General features: G+C 38.5%; 2 protein-coding genes across 6 annotated transcripts in view; both read right to left on the reverse strand.

The window, feature by feature from the left end:
• Positions 1-17411, reverse strand: part of LOC112137965 (collagen alpha-3(VI) chain) — a 487063-nt gene that overhangs the window by 460712 nt on the left and 8940 nt on the right. For 4 of the 5 annotated variants that reach the window (XM_024260489.2, XM_024260488.2, XM_024260487.2 and 1 more), the window contains exons 2-6: positions 16015-16129; positions 9850-10446; positions 8469-9062; positions 7092-7688; positions 6384-6995 (exon numbers count right to left, since the gene is read on the reverse strand). In XM_024260489.2, the coding sequence (XP_024116257.1) occupies positions 6384-6995; positions 7092-7688; positions 8469-9062; positions 9850-10446; positions 16015-16105 (2491 nt within the window). In that variant the 5' untranslated portion in view covers positions 16106-16129. The remainder of the gene's footprint in view (positions 1-6383; positions 6996-7091; positions 7689-8468; positions 9063-9849; positions 10447-16014; positions 16130-17411) is intronic. The other variant, XM_024260490.2, reaches the window with a different exon arrangement.
• LOC112137967 (collagen alpha-3(VI) chain) lies at positions 2737-4352 on the reverse strand. The gene is made up of 2 exons (XM_024260491.2): positions 3532-4352; positions 2737-3457 (listed from the first exon to the last, which is right to left on the reverse strand). The coding sequence occupies exons 1-2, from the start codon at positions 4154-4156 to the stop codon at positions 2778-2780; spliced, it is 1305 nt and encodes a 434-aa protein (XP_024116259.2). The 5' UTR covers positions 4157-4352; the 3' UTR covers positions 2737-2777.

A 17411-nucleotide genomic window follows, 5' to 3' on the forward strand; every position in this document is an offset into this window, starting at 1 on the left:
ATGGTCCGATGAAGATCTGCCTCGGGCTCTGATGTGTTAAACTATAACCAACACCTTCTCCTGTTGCTCCTTTTGTCTGTTATTGTTCCAATTCATGTTCAAATCAAGGACCAGAACCAAGGTTAATCGGGTTATCATAACCAGACTGACGGAGCCACAGATTAACATCTCAGTCTCCCTTCTTTTCATCACACATCAGATTAACCGTGTTTTCATTCCACAGCAGCAGCACAAACACACGCGCCAGCTTACTGCACTGCAGCTACAACAGTCTCCATCAGGAGACGCAGAGACCTGAACAACTGGAAACCAGCAGCTGTGGTTTACACAGACTCGCTGACGGAGTCTGGAACACACTCCTGCATGATGTCAAAGCTCCTCACAGATGCACAGACACCAGCAGAACTCGGACCTCTGAGGAGCACCATCTGCATCACATGAGCAGGTCCAGCTGAGCGCTGAGAGCATGCACTGCTTATCTTCACCATCATCAGAAAACAACAGGAAGTCTTCGCCGTTCTGGCTTCCAGCCACTTCTAGTTGCCTCAGTTCCATCCAACAAGAACACCACATCATTTGCTGGCATCTTTCTTCCCCCTTGGGTACCGCCTGAAATTATTGCAAATATTTTTTTTTCTTTCCATTCTTAAAATCAGTTAAGTATCTTTGAAAAGGCATTAAAGTTTTGTTGCTTACCAACAATTACAGTTTCTATATGTTCTTTAGAGTTTCTTATTTTAGCTTCCACTGATTCCTTTATGTTTTGCATCCTTTTATAATTGGAAACCAAAAAATAATGGGCTGGTGTAGAAGAGATTGTTTGCATTTCTAAAGTGTCAGCATTCTCTGTTCCAAAACTAAAAGTCACAATTCCATTTTCTCTCAGTGATTGTGCTGGTCCTCTGACATCATCTCCAGATCTCCCCCCACTAAATATTAACAAATACTGAAGAACTGAGTCTTTGTGTCTTCCTCCAACTGAAGCAGCAAATACGTGATCTCTGACAAATTCCAGGGCATATCCAGTGTTGAGAGGACGTCCGTATTTGTGCCTTATTGTTTTAATGGCTTTTAGCACATCACTTCTCGATGAATAAGAATTTAAATAAAAGTTTACTGTGGCAACACGACTGTATTGAACCATAGCAACTTTGTCTCCATCGTTTCCAATGTTTAAAATCTCCACAATTTGCTTAACAAACTCTCTGATTTCTTCAAAGCCATTTCTTGAGTCAAAAGATCCATCTATTAGAAAAACCACATCTCTTTTTTTTGTATCTACAAAAAATATAAATTAAAAACACAGGTTACACAACTGGTAAAAACAAGAAAGAGTAAGGTGCAGTGTCTTTGTCAAACTAAAATTTTCTCCTCCACTTTGACTCAAACATGTGTGTGTGGAAATTTAAGAAACATAACTTACCAAATCTTGTTTTATTTCCCATTTGAGCGAAATGGTTAGAGGTGAATTTTAACAGTGATAGCACATCCTGCTGAACAACAGGGAGTTCTTCATAGTCAGAAACAAATAGTGCATACTTTGGTTCTTCGGATATTGTCTGTAACTCAAGTGTGTCAGCATCTGTTGTTCCAACAGCTATCACCAGAATTCCAGTTTCTTTTAGCAGTTTTACCGGGGTTCTTATATCATCCCTGGATCGGTCCCCACTGAGCAGTATGAGTATTTGTGGAACTCCTTCTTTAAGTCTACTTCCAGATTCTGGGCTGAACACATGCTCGAGCACATACTCTAGAGCTGCTCCAATATTGTGAGGGTATCCTCCTTTGTGATTCAGACCTTTAATTGCTTTAAGTACATCATTTTCTGTGACATAACGACTCAAATTAAAGTTGATTTCGGCTGAGTTGCTATACTGAACCACAGCCACATGGTCTCCATTTACATCAATGTTAAGGTCTCTTACAATTCTTTCAACAAAGTCAGTTATATATATAAATCTTTGCTGGGAGTCATCTGAACCATCAAGCAAAAAGACAATATCTCTTTTTTGGAAATCTGAAATCAAACAAAAATTGAACGACTTAGTTAATGCAGAAACTGTAATTCACGTAATGATGAATAATGTAACAATAATAATGTAACAATGTAATAATGTATTGTAATGTGAATGACAAAATGTTTGCTATCCTTGAGAAACTTGATTGCATCCAGTCTTTTAGCCACTCTTTAAAGTCCCACTCCAACAACGTTTTTATCTATTGTAATTTGTTCCCAGAGGTCTTTAACATATGAATTTGCAGTTTATTTGGCAAAATTAAGCAGCCTATGTCATTTTTTAAGACATATTTTCTGTTGAGCACAGCTGTTGGATCAGAAGTAACCCTACAATAATATCCCATCATTCTTTTGTTTACACTCTCCCCACTAGCTCACAGACTCTCACAACCACAGCTAATATTAGCATAGGAACAAAAAAAAAAAGGACAAACAATATCAGAGCATTCCAGCCATACAGTTTTGAGCTGGATGGCAGCTTAGGCAAGAAAAATGGAGACGTTAATTGATTTATTTGTCTCCAAGTGGACCTTTCAGAATTGAAGTGAAGCATTGAGACTTTGGCCTGCCCATGGCAATAGCTGGTTCTCTAATCATCACGATTAAAATAGGAAATACACAGAAAAAACTTTTCATCTTAAATGATTTTATATATCCACCATCATGACAAAAAGTATTGGAGAACATGTTCACATCAATAGTATGTTTTTTTTTGTGTGTTTTTTTTTTTTTTTTATTGTAGTGGGTCTTTAAATAGCTGCTAATGCTGTTGCATAATACGCATCAGACTGGCTGGCAATGTATCAAATAGTGCAATTGCATTAGAGCAATTCTTACCATGTAATCCAGATGTCTTCACTGAGTTTTCACTCTTCTCAATCGCTAAAACTATTTTCTGCTCAATGTCTGCCATGTTGCTGGAATCTGCTACAAGAAACGCTTTGCTAGGTTCCTCTGAAACAGATTGCATCTCAAGCATATCTGCATTTTTGACTCCCACCACAAAGGTGTTTACACGAAATTCTTTCAATTTTACCACAGCATTTCTGATATCATCTCTGGATGGTCCTCCAGTTAGGAGAATGAGAATTTGTGGAACACCTTGTTTTCGCCTACTACCAGATAAAGGTGCAAAAATCTCATCTGCGACATAATTAAGAGCTGCTCCAGTGTTTAGTGGTCTGCCTCCTTTATGTCTGAGAGCTTGAACATTGTCAGTAACACTCTGCTTTGTTTTGTGAGTATTCAGAAAGAAATCAGCAGAAGGTTCATTGCTGTACTGAACAACTGAAACTCGATCTTTGTTCTCTCCCACATTGAGTTGATCCAGTATTCTCTCAACAAATCCAACTACTGTCTTAAATTCACTCCGCATTTCATCAGTAGAATCCAATAAAAACACAATGTCTCTTTGAGTGGGTAGTCTTTGTTCCATGGAACCTTAACAAATGTGAAATCACATTAGATCCAATCGCAATTTAAACAATAATAGAGAAATGTGCTGATAGCCTCACCTTGCACTTCTTCCATTTTTATTTTTTGCCGTTGTTGTGGCACCCTTTTTACAAATGACACAAGTTGCTGTTGAATGCTTCCAACATCATCAAATGTCAGCACAGAAAAAGCGTAAGATGGATTATGTGCAATCATCTGAAGCTCAATTATGTCAGCTGTTCTTGTACCCACACAGAATGTAACAACATTTTTCTGTTTTAAGGATGTAGCTGCAGTTTCAACATTATCTTGAGACTTTCCCCCACTTAGCAGAAGCAAAATCTGGGGTGCACCTTTTTTATGCCTGCTCCCCGAGAACTCTGAAAAAGCATTGGTCCTCACGTAATCAAGGGCTGCACCAGTGTTACGAGGCTTGCCTCCTTTATGATTCAAGTTCTTGACTGCAACAAGGACATCTTGTTTTGTCATGTAAGTGTTCAGAGCAAAATTTGTTTCTGGATTTTGGCTGTACTGAACCACAGAAACATGATCCGTGTTTTGGCCTACATTGAGTGTTTCTACAACCTGTTGGACAAAGGATTTCATTGCTGGAAAACCACTCTGTGTGTCATGTGTTCCATCCAGCAAAAACACAATGTCTCTTTGAGAGGACTCTAAGTTATCTAGGAGAAAACAGGAAAACATGCTTAAGAATTGATAATGTAATACAAATTGCTTTGTAATTCAGTCATTTCACATTGCACAAATTGCATAACAATAGAAACAGAAAACACAGTAGTGAAAATCAAATGCACAAAAAAGGTTTTGTGTCTGGAGTACTGAAAATGAATGAATGAAAAGGTAAACATGATTAAGATGAAGCTGTATGTTCTTCATTCCTACCACAAAAAGGAAATGTGTAAAAAACTAAAATGTGGTTGGTTTCTCCGTCAATGATGTTATGATCATTGGCTCAAGGAAGATATCAAGATCAGGGAAAAAATATCTTGAGTTCATGAATAAAAGAAAAAGAGCTAATTAAGAATCAACATAACCAGGATGGTATGCCTCTTAAGAAATATGAAACTGATTGACCCATATTCAATGGAGGAATGCAGTTTCATCCTAGTTTTAGTCCAGAGAAATAAAATGCCAGAGCAAAGGAAGCAGGGAGTAATTTCTTGGCTATTTGTCATTGATGCATCTTACCTACAAGACTTGGAGGCTTGGTTTGCATGTCCTTTTGGATGAATTTAGCTATTTCTGGCTGGATGGACAAAAGGTCACCAAATTCAGGCAAGTTGAAAAGAAATCTGGAGGAAAATGCTATTTCCTGAAGTTCTCCTTGTTCTGCATTTTTCATTCCAATGGCAAAAGTTAGAACATCACCTTGTTTTAGACCTATTGCAACACTAGAAACAGTGTCACTTGATTTGCCTCCAGTAAGCAAAAACAAAATTTGCGGAACTCCCTCCAAAAGTCTACTTCCAGATAAGGTTGTCAAAATGTGTTCTTGAACAAACTTTAGAGCAGCTCCTGTATTTCGGAGTTTTCCTCCTTTATGTCGAAGACCTCTTATGGCATTGATAACAGCTTTTTTTGAGCTGTGATCATTCAGCTTGAAATTAATTTTGGTGTTGTTGCTATACAGCACAAGGGCTATTCGAACCTTGTCTGCACCAATGTCAAGCTCTTCTGCCATTCTTCTGACAAACTCTCGAAAAGCTGGAATTCCATTTCTGGATTCATCTGAGCCATCGAGGAGAAACACTATGTCCCTCTTTTTGCTCTGTTTCTGAACTGGTTGATACAGGGAAAAAAACAACGGTTCACTTTCTATGTGTGACTTCAGAGTTTATCGCTATATTTATAAAAAAAACTGTCTCAATTTTGAGGAAGAAATACTTTGAAAGCAAATTACTGTATAGCTATTTTGTTCCAAGCAGACTTGTAAATAGGATAGGTAACAACCAAAGAAAAATGGGGTCATGTTAAAAAGAGTAAAAAAAAAAAAAAAAAAACACCATGAAAAAATGTCTCAACTGGAAGTAGTGTCAATAGGTTACAAAGTTTCATTTTATAAATGGCCTTTGATTAAGGGGGTCATGTGTTCATGGATGCTTCACCTGCGGTGATACTTGAATGTAAACAAGCTAGTGTGATGAAAACAAGATTATGGCAAATTTAACCATGATGAAAATGAAATTCTTACCTACAAAATCAAAGATCCCCACTGAGGTGCTTTCCTCATCTCTTTGTACCTTCAGCGCATCAACTATTTTGGAATGAAGTGTATGCAATTTGGAGAATTCTGACACTTTGTGGGTAAAACCAGGTTTAAATGCAATCAGCTCCAACTCTGCAAGGTTGGCATCTCCCACTCCAACACCCACTGAAACAATTTCATGCTCTTTAAGAGAAGAGGCTGGTCCTCTCACATTGTCTGATGATGGTTTGCTGCTGAGGAGAATTAAAATCTGGGGCACTCCTTCCAATCTCCTACTTCCTGTGGAGGAAGTAAAGACTCTGTGCCTCACAAACTGGAGAGCTGCGCCAATGTTGTTGCGCCTCCCACCTTTGTGCTTCAAACTGTCAATGGCATTTATGTAGTCACTCTTTGTTTTATGAGTATTTAGATAAAAGTTGACCTTAGGGCCGTCGGCAAACTGAACAATAGATACTCTGTCATGGTTCTCATCAACATAGAGGGTATCCACTATGTTTTTGACAAAGTGTTTCATAGCTGGTAATCCATCTTTGGTGTTATCAGAATCATCCAGTAAGAAAACAATATCTCTTTTTATGGCATCAGTTTGTGCTGAGACACAGACAAGGCTCAGTTAGCTTAACAATCACCAAGACTTTAGGATGTCTTTAGTAAGAGTAGTAGAAAGAAAAGTTAAAATGCTTTATGAAGCATACTTTGTCTTACCTTCCTCAATGACTTTCTCCCGTTCCTTTTGTGGAAGGCTCACAATATAGTTGATTGCGTTTGGTATGTTGCTGAGTTCGCTGAATTCTTTCACAGTGAAGGCAAGTGAAGGATTTTGTGAAATGGCTTCTATTTGCTTTCGGTCTGCGTTTTTGACACCAACTCCAAATGGTACAACTCCCTCTTTCTTCAGATCACTTGCTGGTTGCTTAACATTGTCAACAGATTTGTCTGCAGCCAAAACTATAAGAAACTGAGGGACATTCTGAGCGGACCGGCTGCCATAGCGCTCCGATAGGATTGTGTCCTTCATGAACTTTAAGGCAGATCCTGTGTTTAAACTGCGTCCACCAGCCAGAGTCATCTCGTTGACCGCTCTCAGTACCTCCTCTTTGGTTTGGTAAGTGTTCAAGTAAAAATTTGGAGCTGGTCTTTCACTATGCTGAACTACTGAAATTCGAACTTTGTCAATTCCAATGTCAAGAGGTTCAATCACTTTGATGATAAAGTCTCGAATGTGAAAAAAATCTGCTCGAACACTGTCAGTCCCATCGATGAGGAATGCAACATCTCTTTCATCTCCCAAAACGCTTGTTTCTGGTTTTTCAACATCTACAGAAAATAAAGAAAAAAGATAATTTTTTCTGTGTCTTAAACAATTGTATAATTAAACTTAATGGAGTTAAAACAGAAAAGCACAAAACTGACCTTCTACAGTACCAACAACTGATGTTAGCGGACCAATCATGATTTCAGCCAATTTTGGTAGTTCTGAGAAGTCTTCTGTGTGGTAAGCCAAGTCTGGAATAAATGCAACACTTTTCCATATGGCTTCATTTGCTTGTCCAGAACTGACTGTAAAGGTCAATACTTGCTCCAAAGCCAGTTTATCACCTAAAGTGACCACCTGATCTTCAGCTGGGCCACCTGTGATAATTACCAACACTTGATAGGCTCCCTCACTCTTGCGTGAGCCTGTTGATGCTTGGAACATGTTTTCCAGGGCATATGTAATGGCAGCACCTGTGTTCAAGACAGAGCCTCCAAGCAGCCTCAGTTGAGAGATTTTGTCCACAACTGCTTGCCTGTCCTCAAAGCTGTTCAAGTAAAACTCTATTCTAGGCTGTTCAGCAAACTGTAGGAGACCAATTTGGACTCGGTCAGGGCGTATTTCCAGCTGGTTGGCAATGTTGATCATGAAGTCCCTCACAAATGGCAGGTTACCATCTCCCACATAGAATGAGCCATCCACAAGGAAAACTATATCCCGGACAACTTTCTTTGTCTGTACTGTGGTTATGTCCACTGTTGAAAAAAAAAAAAATTATTATGCAGTCTATGATCAAATATAGGAATGTTCTCACAGCAAAACAGAGGCTTTGGAAGTCAAACCAAAGCCAAACTGAATACTTAGGTGATTGGTGATTTCCAGTGCTTTGTACCTATCTCATGACTGTCAAAATGTAAAATGCGATTTATTTTTATGAACTCTTGTGAGGACCAGCTCATTTTCGTGGGTATGGGAGGGGCTGCTGTTCAGAGCGCAGTTTTTAGAAGATCACCCAGAAATGTGTGATGGATCAAAGTGCCGCTTTGGGGTTGTTTATAGTGAGGATTGAACTGTAAAGTTTACTTAAAAGCTCAAAGAGTAGTTTATGCCCTAATAATAATAATAATAATAATTGTTTTTGCTTTTTCAGACGTTCAAAGCACTTCCAATGCTTATCCATTAATCATTAACTCCCCATTCATACTTGGTGATGGTAAGCTGCTGATCTAGCCACAGCTGCCCTCGGGAAGACTGACAGAGGCGTGGACCAATAGAAAATTTACTGATCTTTGCTTTTGTTTTCTTTTCCAATATTTACACTATTGATTTAATCAAAAATATTATTTAACACGTTCTAAAAAAATACTGATATGGGAGATACTCTAGTTTCAACCGGTAAAAAAACACACAAAATAGTGTAAAATTAAAAATTGTGATAAATAATAGAGCTGGAAAGATAGCTGAGTTTTTTTTTTAAGTCAGTCAACTTTACATCTTAATCAAAGTTTGTAAATGACAGTGAAACTAGTTATCACCTTTGTCTTCGGGTTTTGGTACCACATCAATTCCAACAAATTGTGAAAGCACATTGATCATTTTTTGAGTGTCTTTTTGCAGCTGGCGCATGTCCTTGAACATAAATACAACTTCATCGGAATAAGCAATCTTCTGCAGCTCCTTTTCATCATTAGTTCTTAAGCCCACAGCCAAAGTGATTGCTCCCATTTTCTTCAGAAGCGCAGCAGGTTCATCGACACTGTCCGTGGAGTTTTTACTAGTAAAAAGTACCACAAGCTGGGGCACCCCCATCAGGATACGAGAGCCGGCATCAGAGAGAAGCACTTGGTCTTTCACATACTTCAGAGCTGCACCAATATTGATCGTCCGTCCTTGTCTTGGCTTGATAGCTTGCAAATCAGTAATTAAAGACTCCTTGGTTGTATGGGCGTTGAAGTCCATCACCTTCTCTGGGGAAATGCCGAACTGGACAATGGCCACTTGGACATTATCTGGACCTAGTGGTATTTTGTTGACAAACTGCCTGATGAATCCTCGCACGCTACTGATGAGCGGTCCCCCCATGGTACTGTCAATCAGGAAAACAATGTCTCGATCTGGAACCCAGATAACTGAAAAACAAACAAATAAAAAAGGTTATAACAAAATGTGATTAGTTTTTTAGTGTGTGTATAAAGGTGAGAAGTAAATATTTTGTTAGTGTAAATTCTGTTCCTACTGCTTATGTTTGTGTTTTTAACATTAACGTTTACAGAAAGACATGAACACAAGTGGCCCTTACCCTCATTATTCATAATTAGAAAATGAAAAATTAAAGGGCTGAAAACAAATCCTTTGTGGTTTTGTATTATATAAGAGTTTTTTTATTTGCACGTATTTAAGTCCTAAATAAATCAATTAGTAGTCAAAGTTAAAGGGTGAGTTTTTTAGGTGCTAAACATCAATGTCAGCAAAGTAAAGCACAATAATGGCATTTTTTGCTTTTATTGTTTAACAAAATTATCAGCCAAAGATCAGCAAAGTATTTTTCAGAGAGAATTAAAAGAAGAATCTTTAACAATTGTTTGAACTAATGTTTCAACAGTTTTGTCATTTTAGATTATTCAAATCTTCTGCATTACTGTATACTCTGTGAGGCTTTTGTAGCTGTTGGTCGTTAGCTTTTGTAGCCTGTCTGAATTGGTTGCTCTCAGTTAAAAGAAGTAATCGGGAAATTGCCTTGAACAAAGGGATAGTGTCATGAAACAAGTAAGTTGGCACTAACCAACCTTTAAATTTGAACCAGTGGACTTTGGAATGTAATTAAATACATAAAAAGAGGCTTGGTACAGCTACATCTTCATTTGTCAATTCACAACTACCCCACACCCACCCCTAACATATAGAGGTATTACATACCTTCAGGGAATACATTCTGATTAATGCCGGTGTGCTGGAAGTTGCTGTTCATTATAGCACTGAGTGCATCGGCCAAGTCTGCAACTGTTTCGAAATTCGGGGCTGTCAGAACAAAACTTTTATCTGAAGCCACCTCTTGCAGATCTGGAGTGGCAGAGTCCCCAATTGCCAGTCCGAATGTGATTATGTTGGCCCCCTCAAGGGCCATATTGCCAACACGGGTGTCATCATCGGATGGGCCAGCACTGACAACCACCAATATCTGGGGCACGCTCTCCTCTGCCCTGCCTCCAGCAGCTTCAATAAAAAGGTTCTGTGACACTTCTTCCAAAGCAGCCCCAAGATTTGATTCAGCCCCACCTGTGTAGGCCAGGCCCTTTACAGCTTGCAGGAGCAAGGATTTGCTGTCATAGCTATTTAGATATCCATGTATCTCTGGGTTGTTGCTGTACAGTACCAGAGCCACCCTAACAGCATCTCTGCCCACATCAAGAGGCTCAATGATTCTCAAAACTAATTCACGCACATAGGGGAAGTTTCCTGCTCCAACATTCTTTGATCCATCAATTAAGATTACAAGGTCAATGAAGTCTTGTGCTTTAAGGGAGGGAGAGAAACAAAACAGAATAGAAACAAAGAAAGCATAAATGCAGAGAATCAAGAAACACAAGTTTGCTCTCAACTGCATTTGTGGTTTAAAGTCCCCCTCTGATTAAAATATTTTTTTGGAGTTTTTAACGTATGTGTGGGATTTTTCTTGTGAAAGAAGATGGCATCTTCACATTGACTGCAGTCAAATGAGCCGCCGTTCACATTTCTGTGGTCAAATCAGCATCACTGGATTTTTGGTGTGAGTTTCATCCAATACTTACGGTAGCAGGACTGAGAACGCTGGAAAATCTCCACCAGACTCCACGGAGCTTCTTGATGTGACCACGGAAATGTGAACGGCGGCTCATTTGACCGCAGTTGGAAAGGATTGTAAATCAATGAAAGATCATTTTGATGTTAGCTTTGATTATTTTATCAAGAACTCTGAGAAACCAATGATTGAATGTATTGATCACAGTCAATAAACATTGGAGAATTAGCTAAAAGAGTCTTTGGTGAACTGGAAGGAGAAAGAATCAGGATTTTGGAGGAAGTTCTGTCCATGAAGATCTTCACTTCCTCGTCCAGCTGACATCCGGATCAGAACCATACGGCTGGACATTACCCAGATTGATGGATGTTTTTATGTAGCAGCTGTGAAGATTTACACTAGAGAGACATAGAGCTATCAGAATCAGACAGGGGGAGATCAGGGGTGGAGCTCCAAAAGCCACGCCCCCTTAGAGGAGATTTTGGACACAGAGGCTTCAGCTTAACATCAAAATTGTCTTTTGTAAGACATTTAGGTTATGGTATTTTGGTTAAAAACTTCATAATCATGATTAAAATACTACTGGGAACGTTTTTTTAAATAAAAAATTGTCATAGGGGGACTTTAAACATTCAGTGTAAGTACATGACAAAATATTACACAACACATCATACTGCATGTAGGCTGAACAAGGGAGGTGACTATCCAAATCAGTGAAGTGCACAAAGTCTTTGTTTCCTACTTTGAGTTAATCACACTTTTGTGACAACTGATAAATACAGAATTTGAATGTAATCAATGTTAATATAGTGGTCAAAAAATGTTGACACATTTTTCTGGACTCCTAGCAAAGGTTTGTTCCTGATTGGCTGGTAAAATTGTTTTGTGACATGCAATCGGTGTTTCAGATCCCATTTCCAGGAGGAGTGGAGTATCTTTGGTGGATTGCTGCCAAAATTGTCAAGATCTGAAACTATGAAAACTGTTGTTTTGATGGAGGAATAGAAATGGGACAAGAAGAACAGAGTTAAAAAGTAATTGTGCAAATGTGTTTTTTTTTGTGTGTAATCATATTGTTGCATACATAAAAATTTTCTTTGACAAAAACCCAAGAAAAAAGGTTTGTGAGGCAATCTCAGTTGAGAGGTAACCCCAATGATGTTTTGCCTGTCCATCAGCTTGTCAAGCAGTGGCAGAGGTCTGTGCACTCATGTCCACAGATGATCAATAATGACTTTACAGTTGACCTTTGTTTAGTTTGTGCCAAATAGTGGTGGATATGTTTATCTATATTCATTTTTGCTAGAATTATCCTTAATATGCCAAATTTTTATGTCAAGCTGATAAAATATTCCTTAATGACTAGCAGCTGTATGTACCAAATGTATAATGAATATTGTCATTGTCCCAGCCACAGACAGGGTCCTCAACTTCTAAGTCAAATTCAGCCAAACAAACATAATAAGATCCATCAAATGTGTGTTTTTTTGTGCTTTGTGAGCTCCACTGAGTTCAACCATCTCATGCAGACTCTTGTTACAAACTTCAGGTAAAGTAAGCAGTCATGAGCCTGTAGAGTGTCCTGGCAACCTAAGTCATCACCAAACATAAAACACACTAAAGAAAAGAATGGGTGAAAGAAATCTGTATTGATTGACGCTCATTTGATGGAATTCAAATACTCTAGAGATCTGTCTATCGTTCACTGGATTCCACCCCTCACATTTTTTGCCTCACAGTGTTTCATAATAAATCTTTGTTTAATCCAAATCTTCTTCTGCACGATGGACAGGACTCTTCTCAGGCTCATTTCTGCTTCAAATACAGAGTATTGTTCAAATTTAACAAAGACAGAAATTGGGACTCACACAAACAAGCAAACAAACAGGTAAGCATTGGTTAGATGGTTAGATTTTGTTAAAATATCCTTAATTTATTTTTGTGCATGGATCATCCCTCAGGTTTTCTCAAATATGTATTTTTTAATATTTTTGTTGGTTTTAATTCACTTAGCACAAAATCTGCCTGCCGTAATTACAAATGAAGTTGTTGCAATCAGCCAGAAAATTGCTCAATTAATTATTTACTTTTACAGGAACTAAGACACAATGTATCAAAACAAATATCACATTTTAAGTAAGGCAGATGTCATTTAAACTTGTATTACATGCAATTAAAAAGCATTAATGATTGATTAAGGCTGGTAGGGCAAACAAGTGATTTTCTTAGTGCAGCAGGAAAGTGATAGATTGACGTTAAAGTTTGGGCAAGATCACATGTCCCAGTTTCTTCTTGCACATGTGCACATTAGTATAGTTGTGATACTGGCACCACCATGACCTCATTTTCCCCACTAGAATCTGCCAACCAGCTCACTGCACCTCAGCGATTTACTACAAAATCTTTTTAGCCAGAAACTTGAGTAAAGAGTCTACATTGAACTTGTGACTTTCTTGAGGTTGAATAGCAATTCCTCTATACAAAGTCCACTGCATCCTGAACTCCAGCTACAAATATTTCCACGCATGCCATCTGCAAAACATGAGCAGGCTCGGCAAAGGCATCCTGAGAGCGCCTGTCTCTCCTGAGGCCCCTGCGTCACCCACAAGACTGCCCAACACAACAGTCAAGTAAGGATTCCAGACCCAGGCCTGCTGAAGTATCCCCTGGTAAGACATGCCCTTGATGTGCGCCAGTCAGTGTTGGGCATCTCACTTCAAAAAAGTAATTAGTTATAGTTACTAGTTACTTCTCCCAAAAAGTAATTGAGTTAGTAACTCAATTACTGCATCTTCAAAGTAATTAGTTACTTGGAAAAGTAACTCGTTTTAAATTACTCTTTAAATATGGTAATATTTTGTATTTTTTCCTGCGTTACAAATAAAAAAAATAATTTACATTCAATAATAAATGATAACCGACAATAGTATACTGGTATAGTTTTCCAATGGAGTCATATTGTCTAAGTTTAGGATACACATGAGAGAGGGTTTAGGGAAAGAATTTTCAATATTTATTTGTCAGAATTATCACACAAAACACTGCAACAAGTGGTATATAAAAAATGTAACTTCACACAAAAAAGGTAAACGTTTCAACTATTAACATACTTCAAGTATCTTACCTACAACTATAATTAAACAAAATGGCTTAAAAAACTGAAAGTGCAAAACAATAATAAATTAATAAACTACAATTATTAACCCATATTTCTGCTAAGAGGAGCAGCTCTCTGCATCTCTTTTTTCTCTCCCAAAATCCCGCAGCCCCGCCCACTCGCTCCGGAGTCTGCTCACTGCGTTGATCTGTGCGCGCTCGTGTCTGTCTGTGTTGTGTGTTTTATAAATATTACCCCGTTTCTGCTAAGATGAGCTGCTCTCTGTCTCTCTGTTGTCGTTTTATTAACTCCCGAAACTCCTCACTCCGCACCGGAGTCTATCCACGTTGATCTGCGTGTGTACGTGTCTGTGAAAAAAGAAAAAAAAGTGTGCGTGCCTGTCTGTTTTGTGTGTCTCTGTGCTCGCGCGTGCACGTTTGTGTTATGATTGTATGTTTATATCTGTGTCTACCGCCTGTTTAGACACAAAATTATGATCACATTTGTCAATCGTGGCATTTTATTGTGAAAAACTGGTTATATTTTGAAAAGAAACCGGATTTTCTCATGTATCTTGATGCAACTTGGGGCGCGTAACACAAGCAACTTTCGGGTGCGAAGCGCCCAGCTCCAGCAAGATCATCAAACTTTGAAGTAATGCGCCGCGATTTACACGAAGTAACTATAACGGCGTTACAGCGAGGATGAAAGTAATTAGTTAGATTACTAAATTACTTGATTTATAACGCCGTTAGTAACGCCGTTATACTTAAACGGCGTTAGTCCCAACACTGGCGCCAGTGTTTGCTGTGTTGTGGTACAGCTCATTCTTTGCCCTGCTGCTGTACTGCATGTAATTGTATCAAACTGAACAGAAACTGTCTGACTTGCTCAAAGTTCTGCCCTTCCATTCTCTATGAGGGATCTACTAGAAAGTACTCATCAGCTGCCAGACCATGTATCTTTTTTGTGCTGTAAAATCAATCATGCTGGTTGTTTTAGCTCCATCATCAAGATTCTGTGTTTATCCAAGGTAAATTCTTTCTAACCTACATTTTTAAACTACTGGTACATCATTGCAATAAATCAAGTCCAAGTAATTTAGAATCCGTTTTCAAATCTTTCATGTAAAAAAATGTTAAGGAGTTTTATGCTCATTTCATTTAGAGTTTCTGCAAATGAATGTTGTCAAAACTAGTTTCCAAAAAGTTTTGACTTGTGAAAACCCTTAAATAAAGCAAGGTGTGATGAATACGAGTGATCAGACTCATAATACCATTGAAAATTAGGACCCTCCTTATTCATGTTTTTTTCCTCCAGATAAATTTGCTAATGTATTTGCCGCCCAAGAGCAAATCGTACCCTTTGCTTCAAAGATGAAATCTGCTGATTTTTTTATCTTGAATCATAGCTTGTGGGTAAGACATTATAATATGGTTGTCATGCATGGCGGTGTGTTGTGAAGTATTTTTAAAGGATAATGAATGTTACATGGTCTAATGGTGTATGAACGATGCTGCTGTACAGCACCTTTCATGCAGCGCTCCAGTCATACCTGGCTCCTTACTGACCAAGCACAGGGTGTGCAGGTGATATGCAAGTGGCTGTAAGATGCCAGTGGGATATCCACACAACCTACACTCTGTCTAATTTCCTCATTTCCAACAACCAAGCTGCATGTAAGGAATGTCTAAAGAAGGAGTGCACACTTATCACTTGAACAGCACTAACGGGCCCCTTTCAAAGTGTGCAAGATTAAGGAGGGTAGAAAAAAAAGATACATTCGTAAGACATGCCTGGTTTCACCTACTTTACCCTTTTTTCGCCATATGTGTTGTTTGTGTGTCTGCTGCAAGCTGTAGCATGCTTGTCGAAAGAAATGTGCTCAAACATTTTCATCCAGCGGGTTTACCGGGTGGTCTATGATCTTGATATTTTGTACAAAGTATCTGTGTACCCCTGTGCAGGCTTGGCCATTTTTCATCCACAGACAGCATGTAATCCCCTGTAAGGGTAGCTGTGACTCAGGCTTAAGTTTCTACCACTAAGGTAATGTATCACTTTGCTGTGGAAGGTAAATGCGGATACATCGTAACACTGTACTGCTATAATTTCATGCATGCTTTCTCAACTTTCTTCCAAACAGGATTACATTTAAAAGTAAGAAAGAAGTTGTTTTTTGTAATAAAAAAAAAGTTCAACTTACCACCTTGATCTTGAGCATTAAGTATAGGAAAGAGTCCCCCAAATAGAATCCCCAGAAGGGTACAAAAAGGGATCAGGCAAAACGTCCTCATCTTTAAATGAGAGACAGATGGCACCTATAAAGAAAAACAGATGAAGTTCATGTAACATTTCTGCACAAGCCCTACAAATGTATATTTCTTCAGAATTGTATGTTAAAAGTTTAGCTTTTTGCATATATTTTCAGTTAAGGAAACATTCAACCCTTTGATTTGCAGGACCAATACAACACTAAAGAGGCGATGTATTTTGAAGGCACTGACACTTTGAATGATCTAAGAACTTAGACTGGGAGTAAATATGAACTGTTTTGGGAGGAAGATCAAGTATTGCTGCTGGTTCATGCTGTTGCTCTGCAGGAGATAGTTATTTTGAGGAATGAACAAAGAGTGTTGAGCTAGTCCACTGACAGTCACATCAGATGCTCGTGAGAAACCTGTTAAGCAGTTTTTAAAAAATAACCATTCTAACAAGTAAGCAGCTGGAGCCTTTTTTCTGTTTGAAAACACGACAAGATACATTTAAGTTTGTCACGGCGCTCATCCTCAACAGAGACTTCTGTGTCCAATTCAGGCTACAAGGCGCAAAAGTGCGGTTACAGATGAAGAGATGAGGAAATCTTGGATGGTGATTCCATATGACACACAACTTATAATGAGCTGTGTCACTGTGGGATCTCTTGTGGCGCTCGCTGTGCAGCACTAAGATACTTTATACCAAGAAACACATTTATTTCGAAAAAAGTGTTTCCACTACAGTTTTGCAAAACATTTTCAATTTCTATATGCCCCAAATACCACCTCGTAAACGTATTTTTGGGGGGAGAAACTTTTGCTGCTCCTCAGAGAACTGAAGAGGTGTGACAGTGAAGCAGCTTCATCCTGTGAGTTCTTGTCTAACTAGTCACCGTCCGCTGATTCAATGAGATCATATTTCAGAAAAATGCTTTATTTTAGTCCAAGAGTCCGTTTCTACTTCAGCCAGATCACTGAGCGCGGAGCACCAAGAAAGGTAGCACACATATCGTGCAGGGACATGAAGTTGGGTATAAGTACAAAATAAAACACAGAGGGGATTTTCAAAATAAAAGAACCATATTTATGGTGAGTTCACAGCTTCCTCACTACAGGTCTGAAACTAAATTAATCTGTTAAAGGTTTTCTGATTAAAATTGCCCTGTTTAAATTTTGTTCCATTCAGTTTCTCTTTTTTTTTGTATTCAAATCTACGAAAACATAACATCATGTGTTCAGAGGACAGGATGCAAAAGTTTTGCTGGCTGTGAATATAGAACAAGAGTCACTTTGGGTTCAGCTGTCAAAACCAGGAAAATGTGTTTAAGCTCAAAATGTAGGAAAC

This window comes from Oryzias melastigma, linkage group LG21 (genome assembly GCF_002922805.2).
Source record: "Oryzias melastigma strain HK-1 linkage group LG21, ASM292280v2, whole genome shotgun sequence".
In the NCBI taxonomy this organism is placed as follows: domain Eukaryota; kingdom Metazoa; phylum Chordata; class Actinopteri; order Beloniformes; family Adrianichthyidae; genus Oryzias; species Oryzias melastigma.